The sequence below is a fragment of the Anabrus simplex genome, chromosome 3 (genome assembly GCF_040414725.1).
Source record: "Anabrus simplex isolate iqAnaSimp1 chromosome 3, ASM4041472v1, whole genome shotgun sequence".
Lineage (NCBI taxonomy): Eukaryota > Metazoa > Arthropoda > Insecta > Orthoptera > Tettigoniidae > Anabrus > Anabrus simplex.
In genome coordinates, this window is record NC_090267.1 from 485048583 (window position 1) to 485071273 (window position 22691).

The following is a 22691-nucleotide window of genomic DNA, read 5'->3' on the forward strand; positions in this document are numbered from 1 at the left end:
CAGTAAAACCTCTGCCTTTAGCGGAACCGTTATGAACCGGAAAACTGTCCATATCGGAAAATTTAGCTGGTTCCGTGAATTATGGTTTAATATTCACGTAAGTTTACCTGTAGGGGAAGTCAGTGTAATTTGGACCAGTAAACTTTAAATGTCCATAACTTTCTTGTCAGTAATGATAATTTCTGAAATTGTATACACGATTATTAGTACAATGTAGCAAATGATTTTGTGAAAATAAAAGTTAATATAATCTTTAAGATTTGTTTAAAAGTAATATTTATTCTAAAATTCGTTATCGTACAATTTTGACCGATAGCATGTAACTCGGAGTGGTAAATACAAATACTTCTATGTATGAAGAGGCGTACAAGGGAAATGAGGAGTGATTTTCCTGTTGCTTTCCTCACCGAGCCAGAAGTTACTGTTATGTATAATTCTACCAAGCCCACTGAAATGCATGCACCAACCGACCCTATGAGTGATATTTTCACACCATTCATAGCAGGGACTGGCTGCATAAGGAATGGGATTACTAGCATCGCTCATACCTCAGTCACTTTCATATTGTCAAAGCCCGAGACAAATCAATGAAAGTAACAAAATAGCTCTAACCTATACTAGAAGACATAGTGCACTGTAAACACTACGTCCCGCCAGCAAAGGCATTATAAACACTTAAAAATTATTTCAACGCATTTATTATGAAATACTAACCAATAAAATACGACACTGCGAATTGTGGTCATCACTTTTGGCATGTAGGAGAATGATAAAACAATTCATCCTGGATTTTGGCAAAGTTTTCATGAATACACCTTTTGCAACTATTGCACTAATAATAATAATAATAATAATAATAATAATAATAATAATAATAATAATCGTATGGCCTCAGCTACCGTGTGCAGACATTTCAATTTGACGCCATCTGGCTGTCTGCTCGTCAATTTCGACGTTCCGTTTTACTCTAGGCTCCCACTAGATGGCAGGCAGAGTAAACCGAAACTCTCTTGGGCGTCTATGGCTGAGATTTAATTAATTTTGTCGGGTAAACACCAAATGTGTCACCAGAGATCTTTTACATGCCGACATCGTACGACATGGAGTGTCGAATGGACTTTTTCCGCCCTTCAAAAATCCGACTACCACTGCCGGGTTTGAACCCGCTATCTTGGGATCCGGAGGCCGACACTCTACCGCTGATCCACAGAGGCAGCTACTATTGCACTGAATCCAGTCGTCATCGTAACACTTATCACATACAATGCCGTCAGATAGCTCCTCAATTGCAATCACGTAGGTTGAGTGGATCTCGAACCAACCCTCAGATCCAGGTAAAAATCCCTGACCTGGCCCGGAATCAAACCCGGGGCCTCCGGGTAAGAGACAGGCAAGTTAGGTTATGTAGTGCAAACATATCTACGAAATTTCACTGTAATATTTGTCCCAAATGGAACATAATAATTGCTTTTATACAAATGAAGAAAAAAATCTGCGGTAAATTAAGAAATACCGTCGTTACAGTACTAGAGAAATGTGTGTACGTACTTACGGGCTGTAGACAGGACTACCTTATGTTGTATTCCGCTGCTCGTGCCGTCTTTTGGGAGTTCTATGTCTGTGAGTTCTCATTATCTTTGTTCATATGAAAGGAAAATCGCATGATCCCTGGACCAATAAATATATCACTTAATGAACGAGTTAGAGCACAAAACGAATGAGAAACATGAAGAAAACGGACATCACACACGAAAGTGTTAGACAAACAAAACACATACGGAAGTGCTGCGACATAGCAGAAAAAATAGTTGTAAGATAGTAAAGTATGTATCGATATTATTCTCTGCAAGTAAAATATTTCGTACTATTTCTTAATTTACAGCAGATTTTAGATTTTATTTGTGTAAAAGCAATTATTATCTTTCATTTGGGACAAATATCACAGTGACATTTCGTAGATATGTTTGCTCTCCGTAACAGAAACGTAATTATTATAATTGTTTAAAACGACCCAAATTACACTCTCTCGGGCAGTCCAAATTATACGACATGCAAAGATTTTATCAAAAACTAAATAATATTCTAAGTATTTAAAATTTATGAACGAAACTATATTAAAACTTACCTAGATATTTCATCAGTACTTGTAACAGCTAAACACCCTCTTGGCTGAAATAACTATTTCACAATACACTTATTTGTCATCGTATAATCTTACAAGGAATGTGAGTATTAAAATTGTTTTCCTTCAACCTTAACTTCATTAGCAAAACAACTTCCAGGAAGAAAGCTACACTCAGCTGTCTCGCTGACCTTGCCTCAGGGAGGGGCTGACCAAGTTCGCAAATACCAAAAATATTATACGTCCAAATTACACGCAGGTCCAAATTACCCGAGCTTCTCCTATTTAGCGGAAGCTGTCTGACGCGGAAACGGAACTATAACGGAAAAATTATATAAATTTGCTCCCTAACACTTTTTCAGTACATGTGTATTCCGAATGGACCTAAGACGGCCGAGAAAGCATTTGGCCAGGAAATGTCTGTCTCTGTGTTCGATTTTGTAATTTGAATCGCAGAAGCAGTGAAAGGAGTGTTGCCAAATACAGTACATCAGTGCTTTCAGAGAGCGAAGTTTGTGTCACACGCTGACGAAGGAGCCATTATAAATGATGTGCTACAACGAACGAACTCTCGAACAGCGTAATTATGGTGATGTGATGCAGAAGAAGGATGTTATGGTGGGGCCTCTTGGCTTGGGGAAATGACTTTGGATGGAGGTTTACACCGGAGTGTTGAAAAGGAAGTTGCGTGGAATGGTAAGGGCGGGACGGGCCCCCTAGATCGTAACGCAATCTCTCGGGCCATGAGCAATGAAGAGAACAATGTGATGCTTGTAGGTGTAGGAGATGGGTAAGCGATGTGAAGATTATGAAGGATGTTATGGTGGGGCCTCTTGACTTGGGGAAATGACTTTAGATGGAGGTCTACACCCGAGTGTCGAAAAGGAAGTTGCGTGGAAAGGCAAGGTAGTGAAGTGTTGAAGTGGTATGGTAAAGGACAGTTATGAGGCGTTGGAGATGTGCAAGGGTAGGCGGGGGTGGAATGGAGAGATTAGCAGAGGAAGGAAATGGACGGACATGGAAAGAACGCTGAAAGAGGGGATGATCAGGCCGGTTATAGCGACGAGATGTGGAGGTGCGATGGCTAAGGCGGGGAGGTGAGCGAGAGGGTTCGACGGTATGATGACGGACGTAGAGAAGTGCACCGTTGGAGATCAGGTGGGCGACGGATGCTGCGCTGGGAAGCTGAAGTCTGGTTAAGTATGTCGGGCCGGTGGAGTTATAGATACGGAACGCCGCCTTGACGGGTATGGCTTGAAGGCGGAGTTGTTCTTGAATGTCGATTGGCGGGATGAGTGGGCTTACGCCGCGGACGACGTGACTGAAGACTTCGTTTGTGGCTGATGTTGCTAACGGGGATGGAAGTTGATGAGCGGCTGCTGCTAGTACGACAGACTGCGGTGGTGACGTGGTGGTTGGCAAGGCAGATGTAGACGGCGTAGAAGGGCGGGTGAAGTAGCGGGGAGGAATACGTAATAGTCGAGGTGGTTCAATAGGGAGTAGTGGGGGAGGGGAGGTTGATAGAATCGGCGATGGATGGGACAACGTAACAGTTGTGATGGAAAGGGAGGAGAAGATGTGAACAGGGGTCGCAAAGGTAGTGGTGATGGTGATGGTCGTCATGGTGTTTGATCGTAAGGTGGCTGACATCCAACGAGGAGTCGGCCTATATGCTTGATTCAGGTCGGCAGGTGCGTGTATTAGAGATGTAGAGCCACCCGGCCGATCAAAGGAATTGGAGATGCTGCTGCGAAAATCGAGGATGTCCGCTTTAGCGAGGTCGATCTGTGTACCTACGAATAGCCTTGGCTGATGTAGAGGCTAGCATATTGTTGGTTACTGCACATCAGTTTACTACTCTGACCAGTATTCAGGTAAGCATACTGTCCCATACTCTTCTGTATAATCAGAACCCGTCACAACAAAAGATTTCGTATACGTTGAGGATCGGTGAATAGGAATAGAAAGCGATGAACCAGAGCGGGTATTACTGCTGTGGAAGGAGGACAAGTACTTAAGTGAGCAGCAGTATGTGATACGTTCGTCGTTTACTAGGTTTCAGCCATGAACTAGTGTACAGTAATTGAACATCGAAGAGTACTTCACCAAGAAAGGAAAACAGAACTTGTTGGCGAAGATCAGGAGAGCGAAGACGATGAAGAAGATGCTTTATGTACCGTGAAGTCCTACCGACATGCCCTATCAGCCGCAAAGGACATTCAGTACTTTTCGTTAGCGAAAAATGGCGCGACATTGATCGATATTATTTACCACGCCCGCAGTTTAATTCAGAACTGTGCCACTAGGGTAGTTGTGTGCAGCTTAGAATTCTGGATTACTGCAAGAAATAAATGACAGTACTGTGCAGTATTATTGGTGGTGTTAGTTGTATAAAATACAAGGGCTGATCAACAAAGACGGAGACTGATGTTTCCCTGTAGCTTCCGTCATAGTTTCCTATCTGTAACATAAATATTTGAAAAGAGCGGGTTTTTATGTATAATGTCCGTAGACGGTAGCACTCTCGTATCGGTAAGTTGGTATTAATGCTCTCTTTTGTAGACACTACATGCATTTCACATAGTAAACAATGGAGGTGACGCGAGAGGAGCGCTACAGCGCAATCAAATTCTGTTTCCGCTTAAACCCTACAGCCACTGAAACTTACGGAAAGCTGAAGCATCATTTTGATCCTGAAGGGAAACAAGCCAGCACAGTGTGGAAATTGCCAAGAAAGGCAAAAGTTATTCCATCTGCAGTTAAATTGTGGGTGATCACATTTTTTTGACTGTAATGGAATGATTTACCAGCATGCAGTTCCCCCTCACACTACTGTTACTACACGTCAGCATTGATTACACTGAGGAAGCATATTGCAAAGAAACGACCAGAGCTTTCTCGGACTGGGTGGCGACTTCATCATGACAATGTACGGCCTCACGTCGCAAATCAAGTCATGCAGTTTCTGGCTCGATTCAACATTACCTGTGTACCGCATCCACCTTATAGTCCTGATCTTGCACCCTGTGACTTTTTTATTCCCATCTCTAAAGCCAAATGTTAGGGGCATTCGATTTGAGAACTCTGAAGCAGTGCTCAAGAAAAGTGAGGCGATTCTCAAGGACCTGACAAAGAATGGTCTGCAGCATGCGTTCAACGACTGGCAGAGACGCCACAAAAAGCGCATTGAAATAGGAGGGGACTACTTTGAGAAGGATCATGTAAACATTGAAATGGAGTGAAAGAAAACCACTCTCAGTCTTTGTTGATCAGCCTTCGTATGTAAAGTGTATTAACTAATGTATGTACTTTGCACTGTGAGGAAGTTCTAAGGAAGAAGAGCTTTCTTTTGTGCTGATGAACTTCTTCCAGATACGTTTCTGCATATGCGGGTCGTTCATGGAGCCTTTTCTAATCTTCTCTTTTCTCCACAGTTTATCATTCATCACTGTCTGCCATTGTAGTCCTCTCCGATTTACGTCATCCTTCACCTGATCCCTCCATCTTGTAGGCTACGTGGTTTTCCCATTGGTCTTCTTCCAGATTCTATCCATTCCAGTGTTCTTCTTGGTAATCTTTCTTGTCGCATTCTTTTGAAGAGGTCAAACCACATCAGCTTATTTCTCTCCATAATTTATTTTAGGAGCCGCCTCTGTGGTGTAGTGATTAGCGTGAATAGGGGGGTTCGATTCCTTTGTCAGCCATTTTGGAAGTGATTTCCGACTTCTCCTCCAGGAAAATGCCAGGATGGTACCTTACTTGAGTGCACGGCCGCTTCTTTCCCTCTTCCTTGTCTATTCCTTCCAATCCGCCAGGAGGCCCTTGAGGCGGCCTGGACGAGGTACTTGTCCTCCTCCCCAGTTGTATCCCCTGATCCAATGTCTCACGCTGAAGGATACTGTCGCTGAGGCGGTAGAGGTGCGATAGCTCGCTGATTTCGAGAGAAAAAGCAACCCTGGAAGGTAAAGGGACTAAGAAAGAAAGAATTTCTTTTAGGAGGTTGATTTGTAGCGGGTTTGCTTTTGTTTCAAGATCCCTCGCAGGAAGCACAACTCTGTTGCTTGTAATCTACTCAGATCTTCTTTTGTCCAAGTCCAACATTCTGATACATACGTCAATATTGGAAAATAACATGATTTATATATCATGATTTTTGCTTTGGTAGGGTATTTTCAATTTCTAGTTATGCCTGATATACAGTACAGTAATAAAATTTTGAGCAGTTTCCTATCCTTTTCGAAATTTCTTCCTTGATGCCGAGAAATCAGCATCAAACAAGAACACACTGCGAGTTCCATGCGGTGTCACAGTAGCATGATCCAGTCATCTCGAAGTTCTGTCTTCAAGGCTGTGCTCTCATGCCGGCCTTAACCAACGTACAGATTTACCAACACCACCGCGCAAGGCCCATTTGAATTCGCCCGCGAAGTGATCTGATTGGCCAACTTCCGCAGGTGATAAAATGACAATGCCGTGATATATCAAATTATTTTATCTATCAGTGTGACCAACCCTCTAATGCTCATTTACCCGGCTCTCGTTATTTCAGACCACCCTGCACGCTGTGTACCTCTGTCGGTTAGTATTATTCATTTACCACAATTCTGTCCAGCAGGTATACAGACAGAGGGTAAGCCCCCGTATAAAATGTTCCCTAGACTTATCTTAAGATGGCATATCATTCACCTAGTTTATAAAATACTGTTCTTAAACTAGCACTGTGCAAGGTGTACATATACATTTTTACGAGTGAACGTTCACAGTCCATTTACCTTCACGGTCTGTGACGTAACCGTATATATCGTTTTCTACTGCTCGTTCATTCTGTCTATGGATAGTCAGCTAATCATTCATTCATTCGACCGTTCCTGTGCCCCCATACTTCCCTTCACTCTAGCAATCATTCACTCATTCACCTACACACTCACAGACACATGAGGCAGTTCCATTAAGGGGAGCATCAAAGGCCTATCTGATAATGTTAAATTAAACACACTTACATTTCCGGTTTCTCTGGAACTGTCCAAGATAATAAAACGAAGTTTCGATAAGATACCGATTCGTATTTAATACATTTACTGATCTACTTCCATGGTTGTTCATTTATTAGAAATCAAGGTATGGATTCTTAAAAATCAAGTTTTTACTTTTATAAAAGTATTTATCATCGAACTATGTGTCGTATCTCTACCACTGTAGACCTATATAGAAACAATAATTTTATTAATGAGAGATAAACATTCCAGAGCTCTAGCTTAAGTAGTTTCTGAGGAAATTGGAAACATTCGCATAAACAGCAGTTTTTTAGAAATCACCACTTACAAAACGTGGATGATACCATATTTATTACCACATACACACAAGATATGAAGTAATATCATAGCAAACAATGCAGCAGGATGTTTACTAATAATCAACATAAATTACCGCCTTCTTGAGCAAGTAGTTCCCGAGATATCTTGTCTTATCTGAGAAAAATACTTGTCTGGAGAAATGGCCTGTAACTTCATTGTTTAAGTATTTATAAATACTTGTAGTCATCCAGAATGAAGGAAACATACATCAAATTAAGGAGGAAATTCGAAATAATAATTATCCATAAAAACTAAAAATCAACATTTTTTTACCAATACTACATTTTGTACTCCCCTTAAATTAAATTTCACTTTACATACATTTGAAATTTTGGTAGAGTCAACTTCTTGACATCCCCTGGCAGCGAGTTCCATAGCTTTGCGGAACGCCTGTAAAAACCCTTCTGAGACGCAGAGGTACGGGCGAAAGGCGGACGAAGTTTAACTCCATCGCCTCTCTAAGCTGAGCGCTAAACAAGCGATAGACATTGGAAGAGATCAATTTCTATAGAGGCAGGGAGGGATTTCCGGAGAAATATGAGGTCAGTTTGTTTGGCTGTTGTCACAAAGAAAGCTAATCTTATTGGATCGGAGAGGGAGTGATGGTTATTTAGCATTTCTGCGCGGCGCTTTACTCTGCATGCAAACCTTATTGCTTGTGGACTGAACCCTCTTAAATCCCTATATAGGAACTCCAGGAATTTTGTTACCTTGCACCTTGCCTCTTCACAATGTATATTCCATTCGACTTTTTGCAGTACGTTGATTTTTTACACGTTTCAGACCTTGTAAAATTTAATGGCAAAAATAATTAAAGTAAAAATAAAAATTGTGTCCTGTCTGTTTGTATGCCCGCCCGTGTGTTCCAACATCACGCAAGAACCTCTGAGAGTGGTGAAGGTGTTGTAACCACTTGGGGTTTAGGCTAAGGTAGGTCACGAATAATGTTTGCAATCCCCTTTGTTTGAAACTCAAATTTGAACACTGCCCTATAAGGAAGCGTGAAACACAACTTCGAAGAAGTGCTCAAGAAGAAAAAACGCTTTAAAATTAGTTTTCAGTAAAATTTGTCATGTAAAAAAATCTCGATGGAATCAAATTTTCTCTCTCTCCTCCTCGACTATTCGGCAGATACATTCGTCCTCCTGTGACCAACCACATGATCAACTCTCGACTAAACACAATCATTTACATTATGGGTTACAAAGTTGCCGCTGACTTTAAAATTAACTTATCGATGTGTGTTGCAAGAACTCGAACTTCGTTCTCTATTCTGAAGGTAGCCGAAGATATCCGAGACTGCTCAACACATCCCGCCACTGTACATCCCTCCCCAACTTTCCTTTTTTAGTTAATGTGACACAATTTTTTCCTACACCCTGTATATTAGATACAATACAGTTTGCTCATAGGGCTGACGGCTTTCATTTGTTCAACTAAATTATCAAGCTCCAGTGTTTTGTAATTTTAGCTGTTGTCTCTGGTTCCAGACTCACCCCCATCTACGCCATCGTAATCGGAATGTACGCCACAGTGTGTTACCATTTTGGCAACGGTCCTCTGTGGAACACGATAATGGGCATGCACCGCTCTAACTGCCGCCAGCACTGGTGGCGAAATCTTCTGTACATCAACAACTACCAGCCGGTCACCAGTGAACTGGTACGTACTCTACAGTGTCAACGACTGCAGTGTTGATCTTCTATCTGTTAGCAAGTGTCCGACTCGTTGGCTGAATGGTCAGCGTATTGGCCTTCGGTTCAGAGGGTCCCGGGTTCGATTCCCGGCCGGGTCGGGGATTTTAACCTTCATCGGTTAATTTCAATGGCTCGGGGGCTGGGTGTTTGTGCTGTCCCCAACATTCCTGCAACTCACACACCACACATAACACTATCCTCCACCACAATAACACGCAGTTACCTACACATGGCAGATGCCGCCCACCCTCACTGGAGGGTCTGCCTTACAAGGGCTGCACCCGGCTAGAAATAGCCACACGAAATTATTATTATTATTATCTGTTAGCAAGTGAAAAAGCGACTTAATTTTTTTTTAGGAAGATAGATAGATAGATAGATAGATAGATAGATAGATAGATAATTTAATTATCTTGGCAAAATTAGTGACAGCTGTTTCTGTCTTACACTTTACCAGCTACATAATCGGAATCATGAATTATGCCTTTTGCTGGCAAGATGTAGTGTTTACAGTGCACTATGCCCTTTGGTACGGGCTAGAATAAATGTGTTACTTTCATTGACCTGTCTCAGTCTCATCCTTAACTTTGACAAAATGAAAGTGACCGAGGTATGAGCGATGCTAGTAATACAATTCCTTATGCAGCCAGTCCCTCTTATGAATGGTGCGAAAATGTCGCTCACAGAGTCGGTTGGTGCATGCATTTCAATGGGTTTGGCAGACTGCTAGTTGCTTTACGTCGCACCGACACAGATAGGTCTTATGGCGACGATGGGACAGGAAAGGGCTAGGAGTGGGAAGGAAGCGGCCGTGGCCTCAATTAAGGTACAGCCCCAGCATTTGCCTGATGTGAAAATGGGAAACCACGGAAAACTATTTTCAGGGCTGCCGACAGTGTGGTTCAAACCTACTATCTCCCGAATACTGGATACTGGCCGCACTTAAGCGAGCTCGGTAATTGAGACATTAAACATAATCTCAAGTTAAATATTCTCAGCTAGACACTCGTTCTATCGAAACGCTAAGAGCGTCTTAATTTTTTTCTTTCCATGTACCCGTTGTTCATAGTTTCTTCTTCTACGTATGAGGAATGTGGGCCGAAATTGTGATGGTACCTTATTGTACATCCTGTACTTCTAGAATGTGCGCAAACAATTAGTCGAATGGAGGAGCGGAACTGGAAAGTGTAGAATATTTCTCCTATCCGTAATCGTGGACTATAATAATTATAATTTCGTGTGGCTATTTCTAGCCGAATGCAGCCCTGGTAAGGCGGACCCTCCCATGAGGGTGGGCGGCATCTGCCATGTGTAGGTAACTGCGTGTTATTGTGGTGGAGGATAGTGTTATGTGTGGTGTGTGAGTGGCAGGGATGTTGGGGGGAGCACAAACACCCAGCCCCCGAGCCATTGGAATTAACCAATCAAGGTTAAAATCCCCGACTCGGCCGGGAACCGAAAGCCAGTACGCTGACCGTTCAGCCAATGAGTCGTGCACTGATAGGATTGCTACTGGTCTATGAGCCATGAGTGACATTCAGAAAGTAGATGATGTAGAGTCACTGTCAATATCAAGGTTACCGATTACAATAAGGAATTTATATTTCCAGCAATAAATCAGGTCATTAACTCCATAAGTGACTCTCTGTAATTAAATACAAACAGATTTTAATAGTCATTGAGAGAAGTATTCAGTTAATGACTAGGAAAATTATGACTTCCCCTATTGAAATTCAATCACTCTTCTTCTCTTAAATAGGCTCTCATTATAAGCAATTCTCTTCCACGAAATGAATACAGGAAACATTAATGGAAACGTCAAATTGAATCAATTAATAATCATAATGACATTCGAATTCGATAAGATTAAACATCCTTTATTCCGATTAGTTTAGGCTAGTGATCGAGACACTAGGCCTGGATTGCAGGAAAATAATAATAATAATAATAATAATAATAATAATAATAATAATAATAATAATAATAATAATAATAATAATGGGTCCGCCTCTGTGGTGTAGTGGTTAGTGTGATTAGCTGCCACTACCGGAGGCCCGCGTTCGATTTCCGGCTCTGCAACGAAAGTTGAAAATTGGTATGAGGGCTCGAACGAGTTCCACTCAGCCTCGGGAGGTCAACTGAGCAGAGGAGTGTTCCATTCCTAACTCAGCCATTCTCGAAGTGGTTTTCCGTGGTTTCCCATTTCTCCTCTAGGCAAATGCCGGGATGGTACCTAACTTAAGGCCACGGCCCCTTCCTTCCCTTTTCCTTGTTTATCCCTTCCAATATTTCCATCCCCCACCACAAGGCCTCTGTTCAGCATAGCAGGTTTGGCCGCCTGGGCGATGTTCTGGTCTTCCTCCCCAGTTGTATCCCCCCGACCCAAAGTCTCACGCTCCAGGACACTGCCCTTGAGGCGGTAAAGGTGGGATCCCTCGTTAAGTCCGAAGGAAAAACCAACCCTGGATGGTAAACGTATTAATAAATAAATAATAGCAATAACAATAATAGTGTTCCGACCCGTTAACTCCGAAAACCGTTAAAGCAGTTAGTGGGACGTAAAGCAAATAACATTATTACTAACGAGGATTTCACGATGACTGTAAACAATGCCCAAGGACAATTACTGAAAGTACCAGGGATTAATTTAAAAATTTCCTCATGGGCGGATTTATGTAGCTTGTCCCAAGTTTGGAACTCAGAATAATTTATACATTAACGCTCCTAATAGTAAAGGAAACTCGTGTCCTAGTCCCGAGTTTGCACAGCTCTTTTCAGGCACACCCCAATGGGGAAGAGCTGTATGTACCATTTCAACCACATACCAGCCCTCCTGAAAACCCACAACCTGTTTCCAGTCATTCAACCGGGTCAGGAATGGAATGGAGGATAGGAATTGTGCCGGCTGCCGAAGCCTGCCGCAACCCTCTGGGGCAATGATTAACGAATTGCATATGAAATGAAATTATATTGGAAAGTGTTGCTGGAATGAAGGATGACAGGGAACACCGGAGCACCCAGAGAAAATCCTGTCCCGCCCCCGCTTTGTCCAGCACAAATCTCACATGAAGTGACCGGGATTTGAACCACGGAACCCAGCGGCGAGATGCCGGCACACTGCCGCCTGAGCCACGGAGGATCTTACCAGCCCACCTGCTATTCTTAAATTTCTGGCAGTATGGAGTATCGAACCCGGGCCTCCGAGGACGGCAGCTAATAACACTAACCGTTACGCTACGGAGGAGCTCCAAAGAATGTAACACGTAATATTGTTTATCCTACTGCACAAGATTGATGATTTCGCAATAGAAAAGAAGTACAAAATTAACGAATCGATGTCATTAATTCGCAATAAGTTCAACAAGTTAAAAACTTTTCATCTTCTTCTTCTCCTTCTTAATCTGTTTACCCTCCAGGGTTGGTTTCTCCCTCGGACTCAGCGAGGGATCCCACCTCTACCGTCTCAAGGGTAGTGTCCTGGAGCGTGAGACATTGGGTCGAAGGATACAACTAGGGAGAATGACCAGTACCTCTCCCAGGCGGCCTCACCTGCTATGTTGAACAGGGGCCTTCCGGGGGATGGAAAGATTGGAGGGGATAGACAAGGAAGAGAGAAGGAAGCGGCCGTGCCCTTAAGTGAGGTACCATCCCGGCATTTGCCTTGAACAGAATTGGGAAACCATGGAAAAACCACTTCCAGGATGGCTGAGATGGGAATCGAATCCACCTCTACTCATTTGACCTCCCGAGGCTGAGTGGACCCCATTCGAGCCCTCGTAGCACTCTTCAAAAATTTCGTGGCAGAGCCGGAAATCGAACCCGGGCCTGCAGGGTTGGCAGCTGATCACACTAAGCACTGCACCACAAAGATGGACAGTTACAAAACTACAAAATAATAAATCTAATTGAATTTCTATTTGTGATGTATTTTCAAGTGTTTGTTGATATAATATTTCATTCTATTTACCGGTTCCATGACTAAATGGTTAGCGTGCTGGTCTTTGGTCACAGGAGTCCCGGGTTCGATCCCCGGCGGGTCGGGAATTTTAACCATAATTTGTTAATTCCGCTAGCTGAGGAACCGGGTGTATGTGTCGTCTTCATCGTCATTTCATCCTCATCCCGACGCGCAGGTCGCCTACGGTAGTCAATTCTAAAGACCTGCACCTGGCGAGTCGAACTTGTCCTCGGACAGTCCCGGCACTAACAGCCATACGCCATTTCATGGCATTCTATTACCACACAGCGGTACATCCGTGAATAGTGAATATTAACAAATATCGGTAGTGAAATAATTCTCAAAAAGTATAAATATTTTTGTGCAGACAGGTCAATATATGTATTTGGGGACATGAAATTAAGCAAAATAAACACAATTTATTTCAGTTTTTGCACCTTTCTTGTGAGATTACTATATTTTGCCATCTTTCCCCTTCTATTTCATGCTTCAGCAACTGTTCTCCCCACTTTTATCTGCGTTTTTAAAAGATCATCGCATCTCTGATTTTGGTGAGATCTCTCTTGCAACTGGACGTCTCCGACCTCCGACGCAACACTTCTTCATTTTTGATCGGCTGGGTGGCTCTTCATTCATCTCTACTGTTAGCTCCCCGCCGACCCAATAAAGCATATAGGCCGACTCCGCACTGGAGGTTAGCCTCCCCATCATGACCACCACAACCACCACCACCGCAACCACGACCTCCGCTTTTACCTTTCTTCCCATTCCTATCACAACTGTTACGTCCTCCCACCCTTCACCTATTGCAACTTCGACGCTTCCTCAGCCAACATACCCTGATCCACCCAGTTTTCTTTACATCCCTCCCCGCTACTTCAACCACTTGCCAACCAACGCCGAAGAAAGCTCTACGACGCCACCAGCATCGCAGCCACCACCTCAAGCAGATGCCGCACAACAATCGCCATCGCCACAGCTACAACCAGCCTGCAACATCATGTATAGTTTTCCTCCGCGGCGTGGATTCCCTCATTTCTGACCGAGACGTCATCCACGAGCTCAACCACGAAGGTATCCCTGTCCGGCGAGCCTTCCGCATCTGGAATACCTCGGGACCAACATACTTAGTCCGTCCTCACCTGCAAACAGAAGAGGAAGTCCAACGCCTCATCACCAACGGCGCACGCCTCTATGATCGACAACTCACCGTGGAACCTTCCCGCTCCACTCCCAGACCCTCACACACCTCACGTCATCGACTCCGAACTGCCACCCCATATCGACCTCCACCACCAGTCAATCAACCCCTTCCTCCAACGTCCTCCTTCATCCCATCACCTCTAACAGCTGACCTACTCCGACTTCTCACCACCTCCAGCGTGGCGGGAGTCCACTATTTAGTCTTCTTGGTTTGCTCCGGGTAATGTTCATGACTATTAGTTTATTAGAAAAGTATTGGAATGAGAGCACTGCCACTTGCTAGTATTTCTATCTCACAACAGAAGCTGACAATCTTCACATGAGTGTCTGAATTATTAACTAGCCACATACAATTTCATTTTCTCTGTTTTAGTGTGTCGTCCAGTCATGGTACTTAGCTGCAGACACTCAGCTCTACTGGTTGTCACCACTGCTGCTCTACCCTCTCTGGAAGTGGCCAAAGTACGGTAGAATAGAAATGGCTCTCCTCTTCGTAGTCCCAATCGTTATACCAGCCTGGCTCACTTACACCAAGAACTGGCCTTGGGGAGATGTGAAGGACATGACGTAAGTAGCATTTCGTGACCGAACAACTGTATTCTATCATCCTCTGCTACTTCGTTCTTACTTAATGGGTGAACCAAGGAGCAAGTTAGTGAAGAACAACGCTTTCGCTCGAGACTCTCGAAACTGACGTCACAGATATCAAGACTCTCGCGAGAACCTCGAAACCGATTCTCCTGTGCTGCGATCTGCGTGACGTCCCGGTAACTACGAGCGTAAGATTGATTTATCATCAGGAGTTAATGTGAGAAAGAGCGCCCTCATGTGGGAACGTGTGTGCCGACAAATTTCGCAAAAGCTTGGCAAAGTAATGAATTTTCACCTATGAGCCCCTTAATACTATTAACGTAAGAGAAACAGAATGTCATTATCTTAAACGGTTCACGACTTTTTGGCTGAATAACCCTGTAAAATTTGTTCATAACTGTAGATAGTGTGTACACGTACCTGGATACCTCACAATTGTTGTCGACAGGGTAGCTTCTTGTGATGTTTCTGTGACGATTCCCCTTCAGTGATATTATGTGTCGGATCATCCAAGAAGTATTTCTGCTGACGTATTTCAGTTCCTTTCGTCCGGCTCCATGGCTAAATGGTTAGCGTGCTGGCCTTTGGTCACAGGGATCCCGGGTTCGATTCCCGGCAGGGTCGGGAATTTTAACCATGATTGGTTAATTTCACTGGCACGGGGGCTGGGTGTATGTGTTGTCTTCATCATCATTTCATCCCCATCATGACGCGCAGGTCGCCTACGGACGTCAAATCAAAAGACTTGCCCCTGGCGAGCCGAACATATCCTCGGACACTCCCGACCAAAAGCCATACGCCATTTCATTTCATAAAGTTTCTTTGACCAAACAACACAGCGGACGGCGCTATGTGGCATCTCTGCAAAATAATCCTACGACACGTTATATTTTGGAGCATCGTTTGAAGGTCGTCGCGTAAAATTAGACACAATTACACATTGCACTCTCATATACCGAAGTACCTAATTATGACGCGAATATCCAATAACATTGTAAGTAATTATTTCCTTCGCCACCATAATGTCGGTAAATACAAGCGCTGGTCAAAGGTACGAAGGGCGTACTATATTGTTTTACACTTTATTTTTTTTTACGTCCGGATATGGTTCACATTTCACTTTTGAAGGCGGTGACGTTTAACTAGTGTCTTGCTCCACCGTTTGGTAGCAGCACACGCACAGGGGCCAATGAATGCACTCGTCATAGCCATTTCATAACAACACTGTCAGCGTAGGAGCAGACAACCGTCAGGACCAGCGCTATACAACTTGGTCCCTATGTAAAGAAGGCGTGACCACTGCAGAAATTCATCGACGCTTGGTGGCAGTCTGTGGAGAACAGTTTACAACTGGGTGGAAGGTTGGAAAACAGGGCGCACATCGGTGGATAAGGGAACCAGTTCTGGGAGGAATGTGATAGTGTCAACACCAACGAACATTGCCTGGGTCGAACAGGCCATCCAAGGAAACAAATAAATCACATTCACGGAAATGGAGGCAGCCATGGGAATTAGCCGAAACACCCCGCAGCGGATCGTGCACGGCCACTTACAGTTGGGGAAGGTGTCATCGAGGTGGCTGCCTAGACTCTTGTCTACGGACGAAAAGCAGGGGTGTGTGGACGTGTGCAGAGAACTTTTGCAACGCCGTGGTCAAGATCCAGCCCACTTCATGGCTAGATTTGTGACTGGTGTTGAGACATTTCTCGCAGCACACCGCTCTCGAGATCTCTCGGCATTTCTCGCGAGAAAAAGGTGCTTGTGCTAGTCTCGAGAAATCTCGAGAAATCTCTAGACCCCGTCTCAGACTGCCCATCACTACTTTTCCATAACCTCTTCCATCCCATGTCCGAGTTAACTAGGATTTCAATCAATGCGCTCTTCTCTACGTCCGAGTTCAGTCTCACACTCCAGTTTTTTGTTGTTGTTCGTCACATGCTCTGTTCAGACGACAAACGAATCATAAATCGCCTTACCGCATTTTGACGATAATTATGTGCCTTATGTTTTCCTTTCACAGCTGTCTTCCGAGATGGATGCGCAGAAGTGTAAAACAAAGCATGAAGTAAGATCATACAGGGTGACCCAAAAGTCCGTGAACATTTGACGAGGCAATACTTCACGGAATATTGGTGGTAGAGAGGTAATAATTGACACACATGAATGGCATGACATAGGGTTTTATTGACAACAACGACAATGAGTGCACAAACAGGCCAACAGATGGCGCTGGACAGCAAGACGTCAGAGATGCCGCATGTAACCTGTGCAAGGTATAATAGGAGTTATCATGAGAGAGTGCGTCAGATGCGCCTGCAATCGCGGTATGTCATTCTTGGCCTCCCCACTCCCCCGACCTCAATCCGCATGATCATTGGTTATGGGGTTACCTGAAGTCTCAAGTCTACCACGATCGTCCGACCTCATTGGGGGTGCTAAAAACAATATCCTACGGCAATTTATCACCATAGCTAGGGATAGGGCTGCCACCTGTCCAGTTTTGCACGGGACATCACGTATTTAAGGTGAAAATTTTGCGTCCCGTATTATGAACTGTTATCCTGTAATAACGAGCGTTTGTCTTTTTTTTTGGTCTCTAAATATTTTAAAATCCGTATTTCATTTGAACGCCATTGAAGATGAGAGTAGCTCCATTACTTTTTCTCTTTGGAGCCTATGAAGAAAGAAACCTCGTGATGTCTCGCGATTTGCTGGTAAAGCTGAGCATGCTAGGTTATTTACCTCGTCGTCCACCGCGTACTTCTGTAGGTCTTCCATTCTAATTTCGAACGTGGTTGTTCATGCTGTTTCAGAATAAATCTACATAAATTGTGCAGTTATCAAAGCTCGTTGAAGACATCAGTTATGACAATTCGGTGTTTAATAGCCATAAAGGACAACACAAACTATTAGAATTAGAAAACTTGTGCCTTTTGTGATGAGTGTTCCTGGGTCAAATGCATTTGCTGAACGCATTTTCTCTTTAATGCCTAACAAGTGGTCAGGCAGTTGAAACAGCTGTTCAGTAGATCTGATTAAAAGTGAACTACTAATTACTGGAAACATCAACATGTCTTGTAGAGAGTTCCATGCCATGATACCGTTACATAGTGCGGTTTTAAAGTCAGCTAAGTCAAAAGTGAAGTACAGACGGAGAAAATAAAATACTTCTAATAATGTTTTTCTGCATGTTTTGTCATAAGTAATGGATTGTGCTGTAACATTTGTACTGCTAAGAGGGTGAACTTAGTTTCTTTTGCGAATTTAATAATTATCTTATTCTGTCAACGAAACTAATTATAATGTAATTGAAATTGGTACCTAACGTTTGATTTTCAAGTATTTAGGAACTGTCCCTTATTTTGATGAAAAATCCCGTTTTTTAGGTAAATGTCCCGTATTTCTTATATCAAAGAGTGGCAACCCTAGCCTATTTCCCTGTGGGTGGTGCGGTAGAATAACGCCCACGGTATCCCCTGCCTGTCGTAAGAGGCGGCTAAAAGGGGCCCCAAGGGTTCTGAACGTTGGAGCGTGGGTTGGAGACCGCGGGGCCCTTAGCTGAGTATTGGCATTGCTTCAACTTTCTTGTGCCAGGATCCTCACTTTCATCTACAGTATTCTATCCGACCTCCCTTGGTCAACTCTTGTTCTATTTCGACCCCGATGCTAATAGGTTTGCGAGGAGTAGGGAGTCTTTCATTTTCACGCCCTTCGTGGCCCTTTGTCTTCCTTTGGCCGATACCTTCATTTTTCGAAGTGTCGGTCCCTTCCATTTTTTCTCTCTGATTAGTGTTATGTAGAGGATGGTTGTCTAGTTGTACTTCCTATTAAAACAATAATCATCGCCACCATAATCATTAACCCTAGCTACGAATACGCTGTACTGTGCTGTTCCTCGACTACAGGCCGACATGTTGAGCATGTGTGTAAATTATTACCTCTCTACCTCCAATAATCCGTGAAGTATTGCCTCGACAAATGTTCAGGGACTTTTGGGTTACCCTGTGACAATGAAAATCCACAGCCTATTTCCAGTCATTCGACCGGGTCAGGAATGGAATGAATGAAGAAAAGGAAACCAGGGGTACCCGGAGAAAAACCTGTCCCGCCTCCGCTTTGCCCAGCATAAATCACACATGGAGTCGCAGGGATTTGAACCAAGCAACCCAGCGGTGAGAGGCCGATGCGCTGCCGCCTGAGCCACGGAGGCTCATGGGTTAACCCGTATTTTAGGAATATTAGGGAACGATGATGAGCCTGACCTTTTATGAGTATGATGAAGGTAAGTTACAGCGAAGCAACCTGTACACATTCATCACGCCATCGCCTAGTTCTGCTAAATGTGCAAAGTATTGCCAATATTGCTGTTCAGTAGTTGTGTCGAAACATACAGTATGAGACATGCATAAGGTTGAAGAGAAATTGGGAATGAAAAGTTTAAAAGATTTTGTACACACCGAGTGTGGTGAGTTTGCTACGTGGTTCGCGTCACATGGCTGTGAGATGGTAGTGGTGGTGATTATTGTTTTAAGGGGGGACGACAGTCAATATGCATATGCACAGAAAATACCATATATCTCCCATACCACAATTCACATACCCATGAAAATTGATCGGCCCATCACTAGTACAATTAACTATAAGTTCTGCAGTTTATTGAATTCTACCTCAACATTTCGAGTTTATATTGAAATACAAAATTTTAAATTTGAATGCCAATTTATGTACCTTTTTTGAAGAAACCTTCAAATCAAATTTTCTGAAACTTGAAAATTAATCCCAACAATAGTGTTTAAACAAATAGGCGCAAGCGTATTTTTCTTTGTATAATATCAACATTTCTAGAATGTAAGCATTTGCATTTGCGTAGTCGGTGTTGACACTCAGACTTGAGATGTGTCAGAATACACCTGATACAGGTCTGGGCACTTCTAAGGCTCTATAAGATGGGTATGCTTAGCCGCCATTTTGGTTCATACATGAGCAGTGGGCCATGTGATCAAACTCTAGTTTCTCCTACGAGCGCTCGCTTCGTCACATTGGATATATTGCTTTAATCATCGCTTGCATGGACAGAATAGCGCTATATTGGTGTGGATATTTATTACATAATGGTGGGTTGTTCTGCTCCTAACTGTAGTAACGTCTCTACTGCGGGATACAGGTTGTTTGGATTCCCTTCTGATCTGCATTATGCCTCCACTGCCTCTGCTACAGTTTCTACTTCAGTTACGAACATAAACCTGCATCCGCTTCCCACTGACATTACTACACTCCTTAATTCAGTCACATTGATCATTCAACATTCAGTTCTGTCCCCAAAGTCCGGCAACAGCCGTTCAACATCCAAACACCACAGTTACAATATTTGTCAAAACTAACTTCATATGACAGAAAGAATTTGTTTAACATTGGTTATTCTTGTTGTTTGAGATGTCAGTTCATAGACTGGTTTGATGCAGCCGTCCATGCCACCCTATCCTGTGCTAACCTTTTCATTTCTACGTAATTACTACATCCTACATCTGCTCTAACCTGCTTGTCATATTCGTATCTGTATCTACCCCTACCGTTCTTACCACCTACACTTCGCTCAAAAACCAACTGAACAAGTCCTGGGTGTCTTAAGATGTACTCTATCATTCTATCTCTTCTTCTGGTCAAATTTAGCCAAATCGATCTCCTCTCACCAATTCGAGTCAGTATCTTTTCATTCGTAATTCTATCTACCCATCTCACCTTCAACATTCTTCTGTAACACCACATTTCAAAAGCTTCTATTCTCTTTCTTTCTGAGTGAGTTATCGTCCATGTTTCACTTCCATACAATGCCACGCTCCAGACGAAGGTCTTCAAAGACATCTTTTTAATTCCTGTATCAATGTTCTGGGTGAACAAATTTCTTTTCTTAAGAAAGGCCTCCTTACTTGTGCTAGTCTGCATTTTAAGTCCTCCTTTCTTCTGCCATCGTTAGTTATTTTATTACACAAGTAAAAATATTCATCTACGTCCTTTAAGACTACATTTCCTAATCTAATATTTCCTGCATCATCTGCCTTCGTTCGACTGCACTCCATTGCCTTTGTTTTAGACTTATTCATTTTGATCTTGATCCATAACATTCAGCAATTTCTCCAGATCTTCTTCACAGTCAGATAAAATAACAATATCTTTGGCAAATCTCAGGGTTTTGATATCCTCTCCTTGGACTTTGATTCCCTTTCCAAATTATTTAAATACTGCTATCTCTTGACGTTTGACATGTCACTGTGTACAAGCTGTGGCTATAAAGTACGATGAATTGAGCGATATAGCAATGGCAACGTGTGGTAGCACTGCGTGCGTACGCACGTGAATAGTGGGACATCTCGAGACTAAACACGAACAGTTAAACACACGGAAACCGAAATCTCCTTAGGCTAGCTTCTCAGAAACAGCATTTCCTGCCTCTAAAACCCCTTTTTATTGTTTCACTTTTGCATGGTTTTACTGAAAGGGCATAATCCAATATTTCGTTCTTTCAGGGACGAGGTCCGCAACGAGTATTTCCCAAAGTTGTATGCAGCTACGTACACTCGTGCGGCTCCGTTCCTCGTCGGAGTTCTACTGGGCTACATTCTGTACAGCACCAAGAAGAAGAAACTGATCTTGTCGAAGGTAAGTACCACCTGTTATAACGTATGTGTAAACAATTAGAAAAACTCTTCAGTTTCTACTGGGCTATAATCGGTGCAGCACCAAGAAATGAGAGAAGAAGAAGAATGTGATGTCCAAAGTGCGTTATATCGTCTGTCTAAGAAATGGGAATAACTCTTCAAATTGGGCAGCAGTCGGCCATGTTTGCCATGTGGGCCAAATAAGGTGATTTAGCGCATGCTAACAGGACACAGCCTTTCCGCAATAGGTCGCTCTAACCGCCAGGAGGCTGTGAAGTAAATAAACTTCGAGAAATATGGAATCTTTCTTGGCATATGAGTTTTTCACTGTTTCGAGTCAGGTTCTGGTCAGTATGGTTAGTTTCACACAATTTCGGCGGCGAACGTGTGACATGGAAGAAAGGGTCTGGCTTTTACGTAATTTTGTTTTAGAATACAGCTGTTTACACAAGTACGTAACACATGCCTAAATAGGCTACTAAAGATTTTATCAGGTAATTTCAGTAAGTGCTGAAAACTTGCTCTGGTTTTGACATAGTATCCCCGTATTTCCTGTTTTCCCCATGAAATATAACTGAGGCAAAAATCTAAAAAAGAAGGGGGATTGAAACCGTCATGCCAGTAGGGTCGGTGTGTACGTTTGGTCGTTGTGGGCATATCAAAGTGACCTGCCAATGCGATGGGGCGGCGGTCATGTAGAAAGATCACTCGTTACCTGCGGCAAGTACAAAACGTCACAGATTTTTTAAATTTTCTACTCATAATTTATTTATTCGACGTAAGCAGTGGCGAAGTTAGGGTCGTCGCCCTCTCTTATGTACACTTAACCACGTACATTACATAATATAAAGGAAATTCATATTTCCTCCTTTTCAGGCCATTAAAAATGAAAAAAAATGTGTAGGTTTGAAATAAAACATCTTACGTTGTCATGTATTTTATTCAATTCTCCAGTGTTATTTTGGTTACTGTTTTGTTAAATTGTATTGCCAAACCGATCGGACTGGAGCAAGCGTGTCTCATACGACGTCATTCAGAAAGTCTTTTACCGACCCCGTCGGACACGGGTCAAAGTCTCTCTTACCGTCATAGTTCATATAACCTTCACTA

The 22691-nt window shown here is 43.1% G+C and overlaps 1 protein-coding gene across 1 annotated transcript in view; it reads left to right on the forward strand.

Moving 5' to 3' along the window:
• The window catches only part of LOC136866546 (nose resistant to fluoxetine protein 6), a 155734-nt gene that overhangs the window by 114493 nt on the left and 18550 nt on the right, over positions 1–22691 (forward strand). The window contains exons 7-9 of the mRNA XM_067143614.2: positions 8967–9138; positions 14708–14901; positions 21450–21582. Of these exons, the coding sequence (XP_066999715.2) occupies positions 8967–9138; positions 14708–14901; positions 21450–21582 (499 nt within the window). The remainder of the gene's footprint in view (positions 1–8966; positions 9139–14707; positions 14902–21449; positions 21583–22691) is intronic.